The following is a 19,986-nucleotide window of genomic DNA, read 5'->3' as shown; positions in this document are numbered from 1 at the left end:
GCAACCACCGAATGCCTTCAAATCTTGCTAAAGGTTTCTGACGTAGAATATTACCATGCACTGAATTCCACTACAAGCGGAGATCTTTGCGGATCCCTATTCCCCTTCAAAATTATATCACAGCATATCCTCGAGGTGAATGATGACGAGTGAGGCGAAGCAGACGGATTGACGCTTCGTCCCAATCATCATCATTCACGTCATGGATATGCTGTGACACTATATTTATTTACATGCAATGCAACTGGTTACTACGACTACGACGACACGGGACATACAACCCACGGTATAAGGAGCTTCACCCCTAAAACATTCTGGCTGCGTTATTGTTCATTACATTACGATTTCCGTCCTCGCTTGAGAAGGTAGCACATATGCGGTAGGTTGATGGCGGGTCCCATCGGCCCCTGGATGTGGTGAAGGTCCGGGACTCCAGGCCAGGAGCAGCTGCATGGTCCTGGCACGGGTCGTCTAATGGTGTGGTCCAGCTCACCCAAGTGCAAGACACGTACGACGCACGACGGTACTGATGACGTAAGGGTGAGATGGCGTGGAAATATGCGCACGTGTGTACCGCACTAGGACGACGTCCACGTGCTTGGCGGAATCGGGGAAAGCCTCGCCTACGCACCGCTCAGTGTGATAAAATAAGTGGTTGTGTCATCAGGGATGAGAGACACGTCTACATTTGTAAGTAGCCTTTGTCGCTGGCCACGAGAGGTCTGGATGAATGCTAACTCCTCTCCCGTTTATAGTACCTGTATAAGAAACTCCCAACTTTTTACAGAAAATTGTATCCAAAGGGGCTAGGCGTTTCTTGTACTGCTGTGGCATGACCGGCAAGATTAGTCAGTGGTGTATAATAACGCCCAAGGGAGGCAGGTAATCCCGTTTTGCAAGCACACTTACTGAAATACAAAAGGACGAGCACCATCAAGGAAGAAAAATTAAGGACATAGCTGAAACAACTAGCCCAACAGTTAAGTTATACAAGCGCACGCAGACCATGTGCGTGTCGATCGGCATGCAGCTTATTGCTACTGGGTAGAAAATTTCCTAGGGATGGGAGAAAATTCCGGCCGCCAATGAAGTGAAATTTCGACTCTTTCCTTCGACTTTCCTGGTGCTGTTTTGGTCAGGCAACGCGCGCCGCAATCGCCTCGGCGAACTTGCGGCAGCGACGGTAGCGGCCCCGAAAGGGAAATATAGATAGCCCTCTCATATCATTCTCACTCGTTCAGCCAACTTTCACAACCCCAACACTCCACCGTGCTCCCTAATGTGTTCCAGAAATAGGCGTTTCTTTGCACATTCTTCTTAGTCATTGCGCAGCAAATTATCCAAGAAATAAAAAAAATTGGCCCCGGATCTGCAAGGTACATTGCAAATTCCGTCGAAAGACGATAGTCTTGCGTCTGGAGAGAGTGAAAAAAAAACATTTATTTGATGTTCTGAAGTATTCTGGAGGCGCTGCGTTAAAGTCCCTCGAGCGTGCAGCGGAGGCGAACGAGCGCATCGAGGCACGTTAGAGATATTCATGGAGGAAGGAAAAAAAGTAAGGAGAATGCATTGCAAGAAGTGTGGCGGAAGTGACGTCAAACTTAATGAGGCAAACAAACCGGTATGGGGCAAACAAAACAGCAGACGCTCCGCGGCGTGCTCTCAGCGCCGTTTTGCCTTATATAGTCCCGGCGTTAACTTAACACGTATTGTATGGGTGCATGCGGCAAAAAGTTGCGAGCACAGCTTTCCCAGACTGCTCATGCGTGGCAGGCCCGAGCGCGGCGTGCTGAAATACTTCATGGAGTGTTTTTGTGCAACGGAACAGAAAGCACCGGTACGTGTCGGTATGAAAATCATTCAGCCCCTGCATCATCGTATTTGAACTCACCCGACAGTGAACTTACGCGTTCTGCTCGTCACAAGGCCTTTCTCTCTCTCTCTCTCTCTCTCTCTCTCTCTCTCTCTCTCTCTCTCTCTCTGTTAGCCATATTTCCTGATCTACGGGCCGAGTAGCAGTTCTTTGCTCGTATATAGTGTCAGTGTGACAATGCAAAACTTTGAGAGCTTGCTTCGTAGCTATTCCGTGCAAGGCCAGCCTAGTACTTGACGTACTTCATGTCGGTAAGAAGACACAGCTGCATTGTATACGTGATTGTGCCCGTTAAGTGTGTATTTCCAGTGCGCACACAACTAACACGCAGGGGGCGCACACCATACAATGCATACACACTTAGTCCGCTAACTAGGAAAGTTTATTGCCCTTCCGTATGAACGACACAACTTCTAAAAACGCGACACGACGCCTACAAATGTAAAAACGAAAGTTCGCGTGTGTTCGCAGTTGACGCAATGAGTAAGAACCAACGAAGCGTACAGCTGAGAGCTCCGCATGCAAATGCAATCAACAGTGAAGCGAACATACGTGAAAAGTGCCACCAGGTACATCTAGCGGTGCACGCAATTCGCACCGAATATTCACTACAGCTGGGCATCGCACAGCTTTTCTATTTTAAAAAAAACACGCAAAAGAAGCAGCCCTCGTGGATTGACTCGCTGCCGGCAGAGAACACCGCTTCCAAGGCCGCTGCGGCAGCTGGTCGCCGGAAATCGCGAAGTCACGGTTTATCTGCTTCTCCACTAGGAAGTAGCGCGGGTGTTGGCGATGCGGCAGCTTCACGAATATGACGTCATGGCCTCTCTTATATTTTTCCTTCCTGCATGAAGATATTGTATATGCTACCTTTAGGTAGCAGAGTTGCGCCACTGTTTTCCGGGCGCCGCTGGCTCCGCCTACAGGAGTTCGGCGCCCCTATTCGCCGAGCGTCATCACGTGGTCATAAATGGTTCAACTGCACTGCGGAAAAGCCAACGCTACGATGATTCTGGGCAGATCAAGCGTGGTTGACATCGGCTGTTGTTATTCTCGCCGCACTTCTTCGGTACTGTAGTCATGTGAGCTGTTGGTCGGGAGAAATGTGGTAGAAAATGCATTCTATGGTAAATTATACTACTTACAGTTTATGTGATTAGACACGGGTGCAGCGGGTGTCGCTAGAGAAATATTAGTGTTCAGTGAGGAAAAAATAAACGTTTGACTTCTTTTTATGTATTCGTGGCACTGCAAGCTTGCTAAATTTGTATTACCCACAGGTGCAGTGAATATAAGTTATACATCCAGAGTTGGCCAGCGTGTGTAGGCTGCATACGTCCCGATTTTGTCTGACTGGTATAACACTGCAAATAAAGGGAGAATGAGTTAAATTATACTTATTCAAATCGGCAAGGTGTTGCAGCTAGCGCGTGAATTGCATGAATTAAATGCAGCTGTCAAACCTTACACGGAAAGAATGTTGGACACGACATCGCTGTTGAACAACGATTCACATCAGCTGTCGTGAGCCGCGATTGTAATACGAGCGTGATAGAGAGCCGCGCCTAACATGGGCATCGCACGGATACTCGATCGCTATCCAGCTCGATTCAGTTGAAGGCGATAAAACAACACCTGGCTCCCTTATACAGTTAACGAATGAGTCTAACACGACGAAAAAACTTCATCCCTAACTGGTTCGATCGTGATCAAAAGTGCAAAAATAGTTTCCTTTCTACAAATGGGAAAAACGGCAGAAAAGAAGACGAAGCTAGTGTAACCAACCATAAATATATATCTGACTGGTTCAATAAGCCGGCGCACTTTGTTTTATTATTACATACCAAGAACGTAAGCATCAAATCAAGGCTTTTAGGCATACCGGAGCGACCGAGTTTTATTCATACCATTAAAGAAATAGAAAGAAAGCTAAAAAAATAAATGAAGCCATTCTAGTACCATAATCCTTCAATATTTAGGGAATATGTAGCACTCGGAAACGCGAGCGTTGCTCCTACGTGGGTGCGAGTGGCTATCCCACAAGACATATGAACCCAAGATGGCGTACCTTGGTGCAACTCTGCTACTTAAAGATAGCATAGGCGTACCTTAGTGCAACTCTGCTACTTAAAGGTAGCATATACAGTAACTCTAAGGCACGTTAGCCACGAGCACCGTGTGGCAGTTATCTCCGAAAACGAAAGAAGGCCTGCGCGCCTGCGGAGAAAGATGCGTGCCATTCTCGGAGGCGATAAGGTGTAGAACGCAAAGCGACGGGCAGGTGCCACAACCGTGTCGCTTTAGGTGAGCATTGGTAGCACTTGCCTTTTTTGAGCACCGCGTCGCACTGTCAGCGCAGCGTGTTTAACGCTACGGTCCTTAGAATTACTTGTGCGTGCCTTCTCTAGTATAAAGGCACACATGCAAAACATCGACGTTTTGTTACGGTACCCAAGATCTGCACAATGATTGCTTTTGAATTGACAATCGCACAAGTGTGAACGCTGGACCTTGAGCAATATTGGTGGGCGCTGCGGATAGGGTCGGCCGTTTGAAGTATCGTTAAGGGCGGATAAACAGACAAACGTACAGACAGACAGACAGACAGACAGACAGACAGACAGACAGACAGACAGACAGACAGACAGACAGACAGACAGACAGACAGACAGACAGACAGACAGACAGACAGGCAGGCAGGCAGGCAGGCAGGCAGGCAGGCAGGCAGGCAGGCAGGCAGGCAGGCAGGCAGGCAGGCAGGCAGGCAGGCAGGCAGGCAGGCAGGCAGGCAGGCAGGCAGGCAGGCAGACCAAAATTCTTCCGTCGAAGGTCCCCAATAAAGACTATCTCTTTAAAATTCGTGACAGAGGATTGGCACCTCCTCTTCGCAGTGCATCTAATGTTACTCGCTCCATGGCGCCACATTCAAGATTCGCCGTCATAGACACGTGACACCAAAGCGCGAGTTTGAATGCCCAATTTTATCGTGTAACTGAAGCAAACAGGCGTCACACTACTCCCAGCGACAGTCTTTTTTTTTTCAATCGCAGCAAATAAATACAGTCAGTACTATTGCGACTGCGCGCGTTTTGAAGAAAAACTCACACACTTTAATCTTTGAAAGCAGTTACTCACTTAGGACGCGCTTTCTGTCAGTCACAAAACAATAGTCGCATTTTGGCTCACTCCTCTCTCACATCTCTACTTTGCTATTAAGAATGCTACGTCCCCCGAACAGCACGTAAGCCACTCATGACCTGAGAGCACTGGAAGCGCTGAGCTAAAATGACCGAAATTAGAAATTTCTCCAAAAATTTAAAATGTGTTTAGTAGGTGACAGAAAGGGTTTCATAAGAGAGCAACCACTTCGAAAATAAAGGGATTATATGTTGGTCCCAAACTACCCCCTTTAGACACGGGCCATTGTCAAAAACTCGTCTGATTAACGTGGCATAATGCTAAGGCTTTCAGTATTACATTCCAAGAAAGAAAAAAAGCGAATTTGTTGTTTTGTCAGTTTCACTAATTTAAGGTAATGAGTGGGCAACTAACTATCTAATTATTCGGCTACCAGTCAGCTTAAGTACTTGATAAAAAAAACTACTAGGCCCAAAATGCATGCAGTTTGTTTTTTGGTTGTGTTCATTTCGAATAGAGGAAAAAAATTGGGGGACCCTTAAGCATAGTCTTGAAAGGCCAAACCCCATAAACTCGGAAACGCACGCGACAGCGACCAGCAATGCTATGAGTGACGAAACAGGGCGTTCGCGCGACGTGTCGCGTGGTAGTTTTCGCGCGATGGCTCGCTTCTCCAGATTTGGAAATCGTCGCCCATCGCCCGGAAGTGCTGTGCTCAAAGCACCGGAACAGGATGTACATGACTGACGTACTGTCAGTTCTCTTCATGTGCCGCGAAATCACCACCTCCTCTCACTCTCCTCTCCGCTCGAGTCACGCGTGCACAAGGAAGAAATAACATAATGTTTATGCACGTTCGCATAAAAAAAGTGCTGCAAGGCAATATTTTAAAACATTTTCCGTTCCATTACACAACAATATATCCCATTTTTAAATTGCATACCGCTCACTACGCGGTTTTCTTGGTACGAGTAGACGGCCTCATGCAAGCAACAGTGGAGTTCACTCACCGTCGCGTGAATGTAGTTAGCCTGCGCTAGCAACTGTTCGCGCGAAGGCAATCTACGTCGCGTCGCTCGTCGCGAGCATTTTCGCGGTTATGAGGTTTGGCCTTAAGAGTTGAACGCGATAGCGAAATCCGGCCCCTAGTGCACCCTTCAACCGCCAAGTGCATACTTATGTTTTGACGCACACGCGCGCGCAGTAGATTGTACTATAGTGTACTAGAATAATTGTACCAGCGCGCGCGCGAATGGTACATACAGGTTTTTGATCTAAAGCAAGAGTAGCATGGCCTTGAAGACATACGCCGCGCGCTTGTCATCTCGGAGGCCATATAGAGTTTCACAATGCCTCACAGATGGCAGCACATCGAGCGTTTGCTGTTTGCTTTATTAACTCTTCTGGAAAAGCATGATATGTTTTCCGCCAGATAGACATAGTTGTATATTTTTAGAGCTGCTTGAAAGTTCCTGTGCGTTTTCAGCAGCGATGGCTGCACTATCCCAGCCTTTCTCGACGTAGTTCAATGGCCTCCCACATGCGCCTACAAATCGCCGAATGGGCTCCTTTTCATCGTGACACCTGTCGAACAAAATGCGTTAAGGAGACTCCTTCCGCTACATGACATTTATGTTGTGTTTTTGCCCAAAGCAACTGCAAGCACTACTTCCTCTATAAGCTGCAAGTAACGTTGTGGCTTTGCCGTAGGACACCTGCTTGCCACGCTAACGGCCCGGGTTTGATCTTCAATGGGACCAAAAATTTTATTCGTTTGCTTCTCAATTTTTCGCCCACGGACGATTTTTCGCTCACTAACAACGGTGCCGGCGCCGACGGCGGAATTTCTGCGACACGAGCTCTCTAACGCTATCGCGTTAAAACTATTTTCCACGATAATCCTGGACGGCGGCACGTCGAACGATCGTTAAACATGGTAGTGTCACCAGCAAACCAACCCTCTGGAGCAATACGCGTAGCACAATGAGATTAAATGACCGCTAATTGTCGGGAACTCAGGTAGCTTGCAGAAATGTGCACACAGAGTTTTGAAGCCATTAAAAGAAACGGGCGACCTGTCACGCGCCTTTGAAGTTCGCGTCCACAAAGGTGGACGCCGTGACTAAAACGGCTACAGTCAATTTGTGTCTTACCTACAGGTTGAGAGGCGGAAGCTCGAGGCAGATGAAAGCTTGAGATGAGAAATCATTGAACAGCGGTTGTCGCTGGTGCCAACTTAGTCTGGCAGTTCACGCAACAGCAAAAGCTCCTTAAAGAGCCAGTCAACAGGCTCCGAAACGCGCTGAAAAAGCTCGGATATGTCTCGCGCGCGTGATCAACCACCTTATACGAGCAGTGAAGCCAACTCGGCGATCACGACGTGACACAGCTCGCAGCTCGTCGAATGGTCTAAACCAGGTCTTAACAAAGAGTAATGAAGTCACCGATCACAGAGTTGACGTCACTGCGCGTGGAAGAAGATGGGTCATACTGCGAAAGATGCGCGAGCTTTTCCTGTGCGTTTCAGAGCCTGTTGACGGGCCCTTCAATACGACACCGGTTGATTCGGCAAATAGGCCGACAAGCCTACGCATTGTTCAATGGCATCATACTCTAGTTAACACGGTGATAAGTGGCCGCAGCCGGGCCCCAATCCGAATAATTCAGACGATTCACGGAGCGCGCCGACCGCGCCGCGCACGTGCGAAGCAAAGGCGTAAAGAAAACGGCGTTCGCGGACAAACGTTCACGCCGGTAATAAAATTTTGGCTTTATGTATAGTTAGTTCGGACAGGGAGGTTTGAGCCACGGTTACATAGTGAACAAAAGCGCGAGTAGCGGAAATTGCGGCTTTTACACTGCTCTTGTGCAAAGTAAGTACAGGACTTAAGAACACATTCAGAAAGTGAAACTATTAACATAACAGACATTTGTTTATTGTTTTCTTGATACCTTTGAAAATTCGTGATTCGCACATTTTTTTCCAGCGCCGTCACATCTGAATTAACGAGCTTTCACTGTAGTTGGTACTCCATTACCAGCAGCGTAATAGCTTGGAAACAAAAGACTGAACAAGAAGAGACGCAGACAAGAGCTAACCCTTCCACAAGCCCACTTCATGCATTGAGAAAGGCAAGTCTTCTTGTCGGAACGTTGTCTCCAGCACCCCAACTTATTTATTAACTTTTTTTATGTCTTGCAGGTTATCAATCGCATGCGCAACAAGTGCTTTCGTGACATCGGCACATTTTTTTCTTTTTTGTAGTGCATTGCATGTGCACCGTGCCACGTTGCAAAAGTTTCCACTCGTACGTTCGTGACAACTTGCTTCATTTTCAGCAGGACAGCCTAAACTACGAGAAGTGTCTCAAGTTTGTCTTGCTGTTGGCGCATACATGACACTGCCAGTCGTGCCCTGCAGTCAACAAAGTGCTGCGTGAAAATAATCAGTTGCGCGCATTTGTGGGCTTCCTAAACAACGAATAGAACCTCTTGCTTACGCTGGAACGCGGTGTACCCAGAAGCGTTACTAGCGCAGCGAACATGCGTGCACCAAAGCTCCTCTTATTTTGCTCATTTTGTGTCTGGCTCTTAGAATGGTAATTAAAAACTTGACCAGGCAGTAGTCAATTAACAGCATTGCAATAAACAATGCAAAAATAACTGTCCTGGCCCCTTCACTATTCACGCTGGCCTTGAAGTGGTGGTCTTGGGATCAACCATCGAAAACTCGATAGAAAAGGTTTCTCATGAGATCATGAAAATCGGTACAGAAAATACCATTTCAGTTTGAGCGAATAAGACAAATTGGAGAAAGGCGTGGCAGACTGGGAATCCATTAATGATACAGTACTCCCAACACATGCTACAAAGCCGCTGCGCACAATGACTTCAACCCTGTAATGTACACTGTACCATTATCGATACATTAAATATGATTGATAACTTCTTTGAAAAGCAATCAGTGCATATTTAACATGTTATAGTAAAGTTACAAGGAGTTACACACTGGATTTAGATATTATCAAAATTATAAATTATCAGTAATTAAAATAATGTTAGGCCTCAAATAAAGTCTACACTTTTTTAAACTGAATTCCACAAGAACAGTAAAATTGGTCAGTGTTTTCGCACAATTTTTCTCAAAGCATAACTGCTTGTGGGCATTACAGGGTTAGTGACCTTACCGCATGCGCAGTGGCGTTGAAGCAGCGCTCAATTGACATACCAAAATGGACGTCTCCCAGCCTGCCATACCTCCCCAATTTGTCACTTGGCTATTGTCATGAGCTGGCATGAAAGGCGGTGCTAGTCCACAGTCTGAGTGCGTCACAGAAACTGTCCTGCGAAAAAAAAAAAAATGCCAGTGACGTCGTATTAAAAGTTCTGAGCGATGAGGTATGGCCATTGCAGCTGTTTCAATGACAGAGAATGTGAAGAAACAACAGGGATGAAATCATGAAGAGAAAAAGAGGCAACAAATAGTGACAGGGGAAGGGTACACTACGTCGGGGTAAAGATAGTAGGAAGCAAACTAAGGTCAGCTAGTTCACAGCCTACGGACTCGGCAGGGACTGCGGTGAATCAGGCACTAAGAAGCAATGAACCATGTAACGTGTCAACCAATCCAAGCAATGTGTGTTCCCTTGGTATTTTGCGGACAAAATTAATCTGCATGCATGCATTCAGCAGAACAATCCAGCAACTTCAAAAGCTGCAGACGATGTCACGTGCTCGCTATGTACACGTGGAACCAACAGGGTTTTTAACAGCTCTTAACAGGAATGTGGCACATTTCTTAGTACATTTTATTCTACTTGATTTACAGCACAGCTATCCAGATACACATCCAGCAGATGCCAATCTTGGCCAACATCGCACAGTGATTCGCTGAATTACTCTGAAGGAAGAGATAAAAAAAGCAGAACATTCCATCTGCTTCCAACACAAAGCAACAAGTCCTCTGGCACTAAAAAAAAAATCACAAGCAGCAGCTTTCAAAAGGACACAAAAGCGAACCTCTTAGGTCGTATCGACACCGACTACAATAGATAGGCAGAAGTCCTGAACAAAATGGAAAGCAGGAACAATGTCCAGTAATGAGATAAGAGGCATGCAATGCTGCCGAGTAAACAGTTATGCATCATAGAAAATATTACAGAAAAAGATGGTGGTCAGTCGGCCTGTCAGCTGACGATTCTTCCTGCAGGCAGACAGTGTGTCATCAATGCCTGCATGAACTTCCATTCAGCGGATAATATATGCTTGCTTCTGGCAGTACAGGGAAGCTCTGGCGCAACTACCAATGAACTTCTGTTGCTTCTGAAGTGGTATGGCCATAGTCAGCATACACGTGCAGCGCCAGCTATTGTCAGGCGACGAAAGAAAATGAACATATTCGGCCGTACCATTTTCTCTTCATTATTCAAGCTGCTGCGACACACAAGTGACAAAAATCATTAAAATATCTACATCGACATCAGTCTTTCTTTTTTTTAGGCTATACCCACAACTGAACAAGGATAAACATGTGAGCAGAGCTCTTACATTCTAAAACACTATTACATGCTGGCAAGAAAGAAATTGACAAGAACAAATATTTGGCATGTGCACTTTTTGACAAGCAACAAGGTATGAAAGGGCTTAAGTTGGGATGTATGCCAGAGTTATTTTCACCACAACTGCTGGCCAAGACAGTAGTTTACTGATAATCAATTCCCAAGCTCTCAGCGATGCTGTATACCTCACTATATTCAGCACAAAATTGTTTTTTTTTTTAATTTTGAGTTGCTTTCTGAGGAACATAAGATTTAAGCTGCCCTAAACCACATGAAACAAAATCCAAACTATACTCTTGAATAAACAGTACTCGTCAGGTCTACTAGCCCATGCAATGACAAAAAATTAAGTAGATAAAAAAACTTGCAGTATTTGGCTGCAACAATTACATACACATTTAACATCATTTGAGCACTGCTCACATATTCACATGACATATACCTGTAGCTTCAGGAATTTTCTGGCACAATAAGCAACTTAATAGATAAAGTAGGCAGGCGCAAAGGATGACGACGAAGATGTAACAATGGTAAAAATGAAAATGTAGCTCAAAGACAACTTCAGGCAATAGCCATAACTATCAGAATATCTCTAGCCAATTACATCAGTCTCTGTGAGGGCTTTTTGCAACACTGGCCAATTCATTTTGTTGTGGCTGAATAGCATAAACAAATCCCAGCAGATATTCAACAATGCAACAAAGAACATAAAGCAAAAGCTTTGGGCACCTCATCTTCCTGATAAGCAAGTAGACCTCTCTCACAGTTATTTTGGGCAAAGAAAGCTTGTTCAGCTTTCCTCAAAGTGCACCCACACACTCGCAAGCAGAGGCAACAATAGCAACACCTTAAACTCCTGGGGTGTGGACTGCCAAAGAAGAAAGTCAAAATTAAAATATAAGCTGCACCCACTAGTAAGACGCAGGTCAGCTTTCAATGAAAACCTGCTTTTACAGGAATGAAAAAAAGGAACATCGCATCACTGCGCTGTAACAGTGCGAGTGCGTCGTAAAATGCGCACAGGGGACACCTGTCAATCATGCGACTTCTTTGGGTGTCACTTGACTTAATTTTAAGAGGAGCACACGAGACTCAAAAAGGAGTCGACTTTCCGAAAGGTGTGCCAACCTTGAGGTCAAGAGTGCAGCAGCACAACTTGATTATGCAACCAAAGAAAGAAGTACTACAGCATTTATCTTAGACTGATGAGATCACAGTTATATTGATTAACCTCATGAAAGTAGTATCTAGAGCTTGAAGATATCACAAACCACAATGCTCCTGAGTCTTTCTCTCAGTCTTACAAAATCCCAAATATTTCTGGACTATTTTATCACAAAAGCAAAATATGCAATCATCATAGCATAACGAAGCTCATTATACAAGATGTTTTTAAGAAATACACAACCAGTAAAAAGGTAGCCATTAAAATGTGTAGAAAATAATTGAAGAAACAAGGACAGAGAAAACAAGAATTAACAATGTGCACACTGAGACAGGCATGCACGAACACAACAGAGAAATGCAGTTTAACTTTATGATTCAGTCCACAAGATCTCACACGTGCAGTGGTATGGGCTGGAAGCTGTGAGGACATGCACACTATCAAACTATGTAAGCAGCAGGTCCTGCATCTCATGGATGTAATACTGTCATTTCAATTAGCAGTCATAGCCATCAATGTCAAAGCCACAGATCTTATTGCAGAAGAAGCATGATTCACCTATTCTAATTTCCAGCAGTACCTCTAGGACGTATGAATCCTAAAAGAGAATGATAGTCACCAAGTGTCTTTGATCATTAGGCTTCATCAAAACTACAATCAATTAATGAAGAATGCCTTGGTGCAAAGCAAGCTGTAATGCCTTATATGTACCAGAGGATGCACTGATTGTAACTTGTCACTGCCACTGCGTGCATTCCTCACCTGTAGCTCTTCCAAGAAGCCCTGATGTCTATGTAGCCGTGTTTTAGGCTACTTTGATTACACATTATCAACAACCCCAAGCTGACTGCCTTAGTTCCTGAAAAACAAGTGTATTCATGAAATCCAAAACATTAGAGCTTTATGAAAACACGTACAAAATGACTTGAGGAAGAGACGAACTCATCACGAACAAAAAGGCAAGATAAACATAAAACCAAAGTTGCACATTTTCATGTGACAGAAAAGCGACTCTTGAACATAGGCTCTTGAAACATGAAAAAACGACAAGCTGCCACAGAGGTTCATCTTGCAGCTTGCAACACTTTGCATTATTTCTTTGTACACACACACTGAATGACATGGCTGTCATTTGAAGAAATTCTGGGTGCACAATGTCCACTGAAAAAATCTGTCTATTCCCCACCCCTCCTTTCTCTTTCACAAACAAAAGATCGAATTTTGAAATCAATTCACCAGAGCTACCTCATGTCTTTCTGATTCACAATAAAACTATGCTTATTAACAAACAGATGTACAGTATAAACTTCATCCACTGAATCTAGGCCTCACAAGCTAACAAATAAACAAGTACTGACAATACGTCCAGAATTAACTAGTTCAACGTGGCAACTATAATTTTGCAGCCACAATTCAACTTGAAGAAATGTCATGCACGTTAATTTTACACCAATAGAAAAACTATTTATGCCCCACCCAGAAAAAAGAAACAGTATTGCTTTTGTGTCACTAACACCTGCCTTGCGGCTCTAACATGCAGTTGACAATCCAAGTCCACAATAAATCGATTTGTCGGTGCATGTCTTTCAAAGAAAGCTACGGTGCAGACGCCAAGTCTCAAATGTAATCAACAGTCATGTGCCGCATGGACCATTCACAAAGAGCACACTTATGAGGACACGCAGTTGGGGGCATGTCTAATGACACCAGCACTGATACAGTTATGCACCTCCATAGATAGGTATTTCGAGTGTTTTAAACAAATCATGCCAAGCCTTACGTAAGACTCACAGCTACATGAACTACCTAAAAGACACCTCTGCACCAGTGTTAGGGGAGTTGCCTAAAATGGGGAGCTTAAATTGTATGATCACTTAATGAGCTGCCAGATAGTATTAAAAAAAATAAGAAGAAAAACCACACACTCTCTATCCAATTAAAGTTGCATCTCTTGAAAACACTTTCAAGCGCCAAAGTCTATATACTATATACATTGCACATTTTGCAAAACATGCCATCTAATTGAAATAAGTTTTCAATGTTCAGTGAACAACATGCATCCACACTACTCTGCAAATGACATCTTCCTGGTAAAGACTACCTAGAGCAAAGACAACACAAGGGTAACAAAAAACATAAAACACTGAAGACAAGGAAAGACAATACATGTGCAACATATAGCACACATGTGTCCCTTTTTTCCTCCTTCTATTGCTTTGGCACTAAATATTTTTGCCGTGTGTTTCCAATTAGAATTAATGTCTGCCCTTGTGACATTTTTCATGCTGATAGAAGACAACCGGCTTATATTTACGCAGTATTATAACTGCACCAATCATTACACCACAAAAGTACCCTTGGGAATGAATGAACCAGCAAGTCACACTTTCACAAAACATCCTGAGGCCCCATAAAGCCAGAACAAAGTACCAAATTTTTGATGATTTGATTGATTGGTATGTGGGGTTTAACGTCCCACAACCACGACAATATACCAAATTTTTTAGTATCAGCAATCAATATTGTTGTATCAATAGCAAAAAAATGATTATATCCAGTATTGTAGTTAAACCAGCAAAAGAAATAAATGTTCTGATGAACAGTTATCCCCAAATTATGAGGGAGGGGGCAAGCAAAATGTTAAAAAATTCAAGCCAGTAGCGTTTCCACTACTCGCAGTCTCCCAGTTCTCAAAAAACCAGAAAAATAAAACGGCTCGCGCAAGACAGCAAGAGAACACATACTGCTTGGAGTGGAATGCACAACGGTTTCTTTAGGGGGTGGACAGATTAGAGCGTTCTTTGTTAGAAGTTGCCCGTAAGCCCCGGCCGATCAGCAGAAGGCCGGAGCCCAACGGTTGTGCCCTAACCGAGTCCGTGATCCTCAAAAAACCCTTGCGGAGTTTCTTCCTACAGATGGAGGGGCAGAAAAACAAAGGGAGGGAGGAAAAAAAGAGGAGGCCACTATTAGTTTCTCAGCAACGCTGCACATGCCACGAGGGCATACACTCAGGACAACACCAGAGAGGAGGGGTGCAATGAGGAGAGGACAGCAACGTCAAGTTCAGAAGCACACCCTCAACAAAAAACGAGAAATAATAGGTTGTGCGACATACACAAATGTATAAAAAAATATATACGGGTATACGGATATATTACCAGGGACTTCCTATAAACCAACCCGTGGTGCTCACAAGCAAGCTTCGTAGAGTATATAACGGTGCAGCTGACACTCAAAGTCCAGTTTCCAACCGTGTGACAATGACGGATGTCCCGCATAAATACCAGCATCATATATGTCAATGCTCTCGTGAACTTTATTAGGGACCACATAGATGTCCTGAACGTCTTTCAGCTGTACAGCTGCAGTTGCCACTTCTCAAGTGACCAGAACGACTACTTGGGTATCCACATTAGGCTTAATTACTGTACCCTTGCGAGATGCTGGTTAGGAATTAATTTCCATATTTATAAAAAAATGCATTATTTTGGATAAATGAGACTAAATTATTACAATAAAGTTTAACGTATGTATGACACTTGGTCAACGTACAAAACCTTGAGCAACATATTGTACACTGGGACTGAATGAAATAACTATATTCAGGGTCTACAAGAAAACGACAAGAAAATATTTACCAGCGAGACATACAAAGGGTTTCACTTTCTTTACATACTGTTTTAAGCAACTTCATACTATGTATGAAACAGTCTTGGGAAGCAGCGATATAACGAAAATTAGAAACACTGCTGAGGTAATAGAAGCATTCTTTCGGAAGAAAATTTGAATCATTTAGGCATGCTGTAGTGCACGGACTGCTAGAAGAACGCAAAAAATAATGCGCTTTGTAGCTATGTCAACAGTGAACCTGGGCGCAAGTGAGCACAACAAACGTGCTAGCCAGTGCATGTGCTCATGCTTCCATACTGACAGCGCCAGCAGCGCTCAGTCCCAGTGTGCAATACAATCTACACCGAAGTCAGAGGAATTACGCGCTTTTTTCCAAAGCAAATGTACTCAAAATAATTTGTACACATTCCTGAAACATTCTACAACAAAACCAAGAACATTAAGCAAAGCAATAACTAAGTATAGGCAACTTAATTGGCGGCGGCGAGTGAAACATGCTTGACGGAATGACTGCCATCTTCAAATGTGCCTGCCGAGTCGTCGCTTGCTTGATTTCTCTCATTCTTTGCTAAACAGAAGCAAATGACGTTGCACAGGAGGGCATTGCAAATACAGCACTTGCAGCGTGGCACCGACAATATGAACTAGTGCACAACATATTGCACGCTGGGTCTCTCGAAAATATGTTGGTGGCAAAGCCAAGATAAAGGAGATGCAAAGTACACGGCAAAAGGTTTTCACGATTTGACACCACTACCTACGTAAAAAAAGGGGGGGAAATTTTTATGTTTCAAGAAATATCGGGAAACAATTACTGCTTCAGCTGATTATGCACATAATTCGAGCTGCATGAACATGCAATATATGCACCAAATACACATTCTGTATAAGTGGAAAATTTATTTTCGGGAATTGAAGTACAACACCGTGAATATGCTTCAAGCTATGCTTTCCCCCAAGTGTCAAGATTGTCACATAGTTAGTGCCCACCAAGTTATGTGCATATTCGCTGCATCTCAATCTAGTGCAGGGAAAAGTATGGGTCATCGAAGACAGTCAGAGAAGACAAGGAGCTGCAAGTTGTGATTAAAGAAATTTTCTCTAGGGGAAAGCTCCTTAAGGTATGGGTTGTGTGTCTCCTGTATGTAGTAGCCACTTCTCGTTATAGTCTTCGGAATGTCCGCTGGATGGCGGTACTTGTGTATGATGAATATATGATGAAAAGATACGAGATGGTGCTACTTGGAGTGTTCACTAGATAGACGGACGGACAGACATGCAGACAGATGGACATACAAACAGACAAACAAACGGCCGGACGGACAGACGCGGCCAGCAGATGATTCACGGTTAGCCGATAAAACCCTTTGAAGCTTTGCCACACTTATCATCATTCACTCTGTGAATATGCTGTGATTTTTTTTTCATGAATATGTACCTTCGATCTATAATCTTTGCACGATTTCTTCATGCAGGCAGCATTGCATAATCAGAGATTAGTGGGGAATAATCAGCGATTCATGTTTGCTGTCATTATTAACAACCTAAATTATTTACGGGGTAGTGCCACCTTTGTGCCGCACTGCAAAAGTATAATGATCCATCTTTTTTAACAACCTGACATTCCATAGCTGCAAATTTACAGGTTAAATTCTGCTGAAAACTGTTTTCCACAGCTATAGCAAGATAATATCAATGAATGTACCACACTTATTTTTATAAACAAGTTTAACAAGGTTACTCTTGAAACACTACACCACACCATCTCTTTCTTAAATTCTATAGTCGTTTATGTCCATATTTTCTAAGTGAAAGAAAATGTGTTGCTTAGAGAATGAGTGACCAAATGGAACAAACAGCAATGATGGTGTGAGTTACGGCAACGCCGCAAGAAACTGGCAGCAGACAGCGATTGCCACGCTACTTCAAGAGTTTATTAAGCAGAATGTAAAACAGTGACAACACAAAAACTAAGCACACAAAAGCGTGCGCTATATATTTATGGGACATTTTTTATGATCCACAATAACAATGACTTTTAGAGGGCGCAGAAAGAAGAATTGCCAGGCTCGTTAAGCTGAAAATGTTTGAAGGTGCATCTCATAAAAAAATGTTATAGACAACATAATCACAAAACACTAATTTGAGCACAAACACACGACACATTAACGCACATACACAACCAGGCAATGAAACTGATTTATTCATAGCACGAAGGCTAGAATATATACAAGTGGCACATAAGCGCATTAACATCATAGAAGGCCAACAGCATACACTATAAATTCTCTGAGACAAAGAAAAAGAGTCTCTGAGACAAAGATTCTAAGCAGAAGCGCAAAAAAACTGCATGCGAAGTGTTAGAGGCCTTTTTCACTAAAAAAAATAAGGATCACTGTGTAAGTGCCCCTTCGCTATCTTTGTTCCCTTTATTGGTTCTAGGCTGTGAGGATAAAATGTATGTCTTGATAGTGTATGCTGTTGGCTTTCTATGATGTTAGTGCACACATGTCCACTTGTATATATATATTCTAGCCTTGGTGCTACGAATAAATCAGTTGGAAGCGAGCACTGAGCGTGCTTGATGCCTGGGCGTGTGCGTGTGTGTGAATGTGTCATGTGTTTGCGCTCAAATTAGTTTTCGAAATGTTCCAGCAACCAGTGGCGGATCCAGAAAGAATGGTAGGGTCGATCACCCCCCCCCCCCCGCCCATCTCTTCAGTGCCTGCCGTCCATCTGCTATCACCAATTAGGACAAATAAGGGGGATTCCTTTGAGTACACATTTACAGTAATTAAACCATGGTAAGAGTTTTTGTGCTAGTAAAAACAAAGACTAATCACAACACCCCCCTCTCCAGTGTTGCTTTAAGCGACCCCCCACCCCTAATATGAGCGGCTGGATCCGCCCCTGTCACCATTAGCTCAACAATAAGCTCTTTTACAACATATTCAGAGATACAACATAGAAATTACGCTGGTACGTTACGACCGCAGACCACCATTAGAGTCACGGCAGAATACCTGCCATGACTTATCGGACATGGCCTTGAGTAGCATTCAGAGGATATGCTAGACAACTTTCTAAATAAAATTGCTTACCGAACAATATAACATTTTTTTATCCTTACGCCAACCAACTCATCAACCACACTTCAAGGTACAATAGAGAAAAAATCCAATAAACATATACAGTGAATCAACTAATGCAACATGCAAAACAATCAGGTCATGCACAGGGCAGACGTACTCTGCTTAGATTAGATAGTATTCATGCTCAACAAATGAACATTACATTGCCACAATCTTATGAATGCCTACCCACAAGCAGAGTGCAGAATGTACAAATGATAAGATTACAAACTGCAGGCGTTATGTATTAGCAAAGAAGACAAAATTGGAATGGCAGACTCCTCACGCTATGGCTATAACAGCACTATAAGTGTTTATCAATGTTTTAGAATATGCGAACTTTTTCACGAGTGACTATGAGCCTACACCAAGAGCAGGCATTTAGAAAATATTAGCACCATGCATGATGAAAAATGTGCTTGCTTATTCGTAATAGGCACGCACAACACTATTGGCATCACCTCAGTGCAAGATAATCCTATTAGTATATTACCATTGATTGTGCTATGTCAAAAGTACTGCTAGAAGCAGTGATCGTGTTCAGAAATATTCCAAGAGTAGCCTGCACACTTGTGTAGCACCAGCGAATTATTTTCATGCTTCCCAAAACTGTTAGAACTCTCGTAATGATTGTCACAGGCAATTAATAACAGCTTGCCTTTTTTTTAACATGACAATGCGTCTGTGGCTACCTACAATGTCAATGAAAAATGCAATCTGTACACCGTTTCTTGTGCTTTACATTTATAGCTGCTAGGAGTATTCACCTACAATTGCCGATTCTATAAGTGACATGTTTTATGTTTAACGAGGCACCTAGGAGTAACACGTTCCATTGTGTAAGGTTGTGATGAACTTCATAGGCTATTCCCTCATGTAGACTCGCAATAAATATTACAAAACATCTTCATAGAAGAAATGCTGTTTTACAGAAATATACACAATGAAACCAAGGAAGAGTGTCATGGCAATATTAGAGAGAGCCCACATAAAGACTTTTTCACGTCTGAAGAAGGTTAGAATGTCAACACTGTACAACAAACACCTACTTTCAACTTCTTGAATGGTTTCACCAAACTGCTACAATACCAAGGAAAGATAACGCACACACACAGCTACATACACAAAATTCGCCGATATACTTGGCTCCAATGTCAATCATCTAAAGCAACCCCCTGAAACACTGCACTGCATCAGTAACGTTGCAAGATGCTTTTCTCCTTTGTGCCAAAAATCTTTATATTTAAATAGTACATATTCCATTTTGGATGTGGAAAAAAAAAAAACTGTTGATAATGGCAGTTACAGCCAAATGGGCAGAAGCCACAATGTTTGAGTGGCATTTGCACTAACATTAAGAATAAAGCTAGCACATTAGGATATAAAATAAATGACGTAGAAAGAAAGAATTAAAAAACAGAATGCAGTTACTTAAAATTTTGAAGAAACTTGAGGTACTTTTTTACATGGCTTTTCAGACTACGAAGTCTG

General features: G+C 43.3%; 1 protein-coding gene across 2 annotated transcripts in view; it reads right to left on the bottom strand.

Annotated features, from left to right (window-relative positions):
* Positions 1–9,162: 9,162 nt before the first annotated feature.
* AP-1sigma (AP-1 complex subunit sigma-2) overlaps positions 9,163–19,986 on the bottom strand; it is a 40,019-nt gene continuing 29,195 nt past the window's right edge. The window contains exon 5 of one of the 2 annotated variants that reach the window (XM_075887528.1): positions 9,163–9,354. In XM_075887528.1, the coding sequence (XP_075743643.1) occupies positions 9,295–9,354 (60 nt within the window). In that variant the 3' untranslated portion in view covers positions 9,163–9,294. Of the gene's footprint in view, positions 9,355–14,210; positions 14,644–19,986 lie in introns of those variants that run through there. The other variant, XM_075887529.1, reaches the window with a different exon arrangement.

The sequence above is a fragment of the Rhipicephalus microplus genome, chromosome 1, assembly GCF_043290135.1.
Source record: "Rhipicephalus microplus isolate Deutch F79 chromosome 1, USDA_Rmic, whole genome shotgun sequence".
Classification (NCBI taxonomy): Eukaryota; Metazoa; Arthropoda; class Arachnida; order Ixodida; family Ixodidae; genus Rhipicephalus; species Rhipicephalus microplus.
This window is presented reverse-complemented; position numbering and strand designations above follow the sequence as displayed.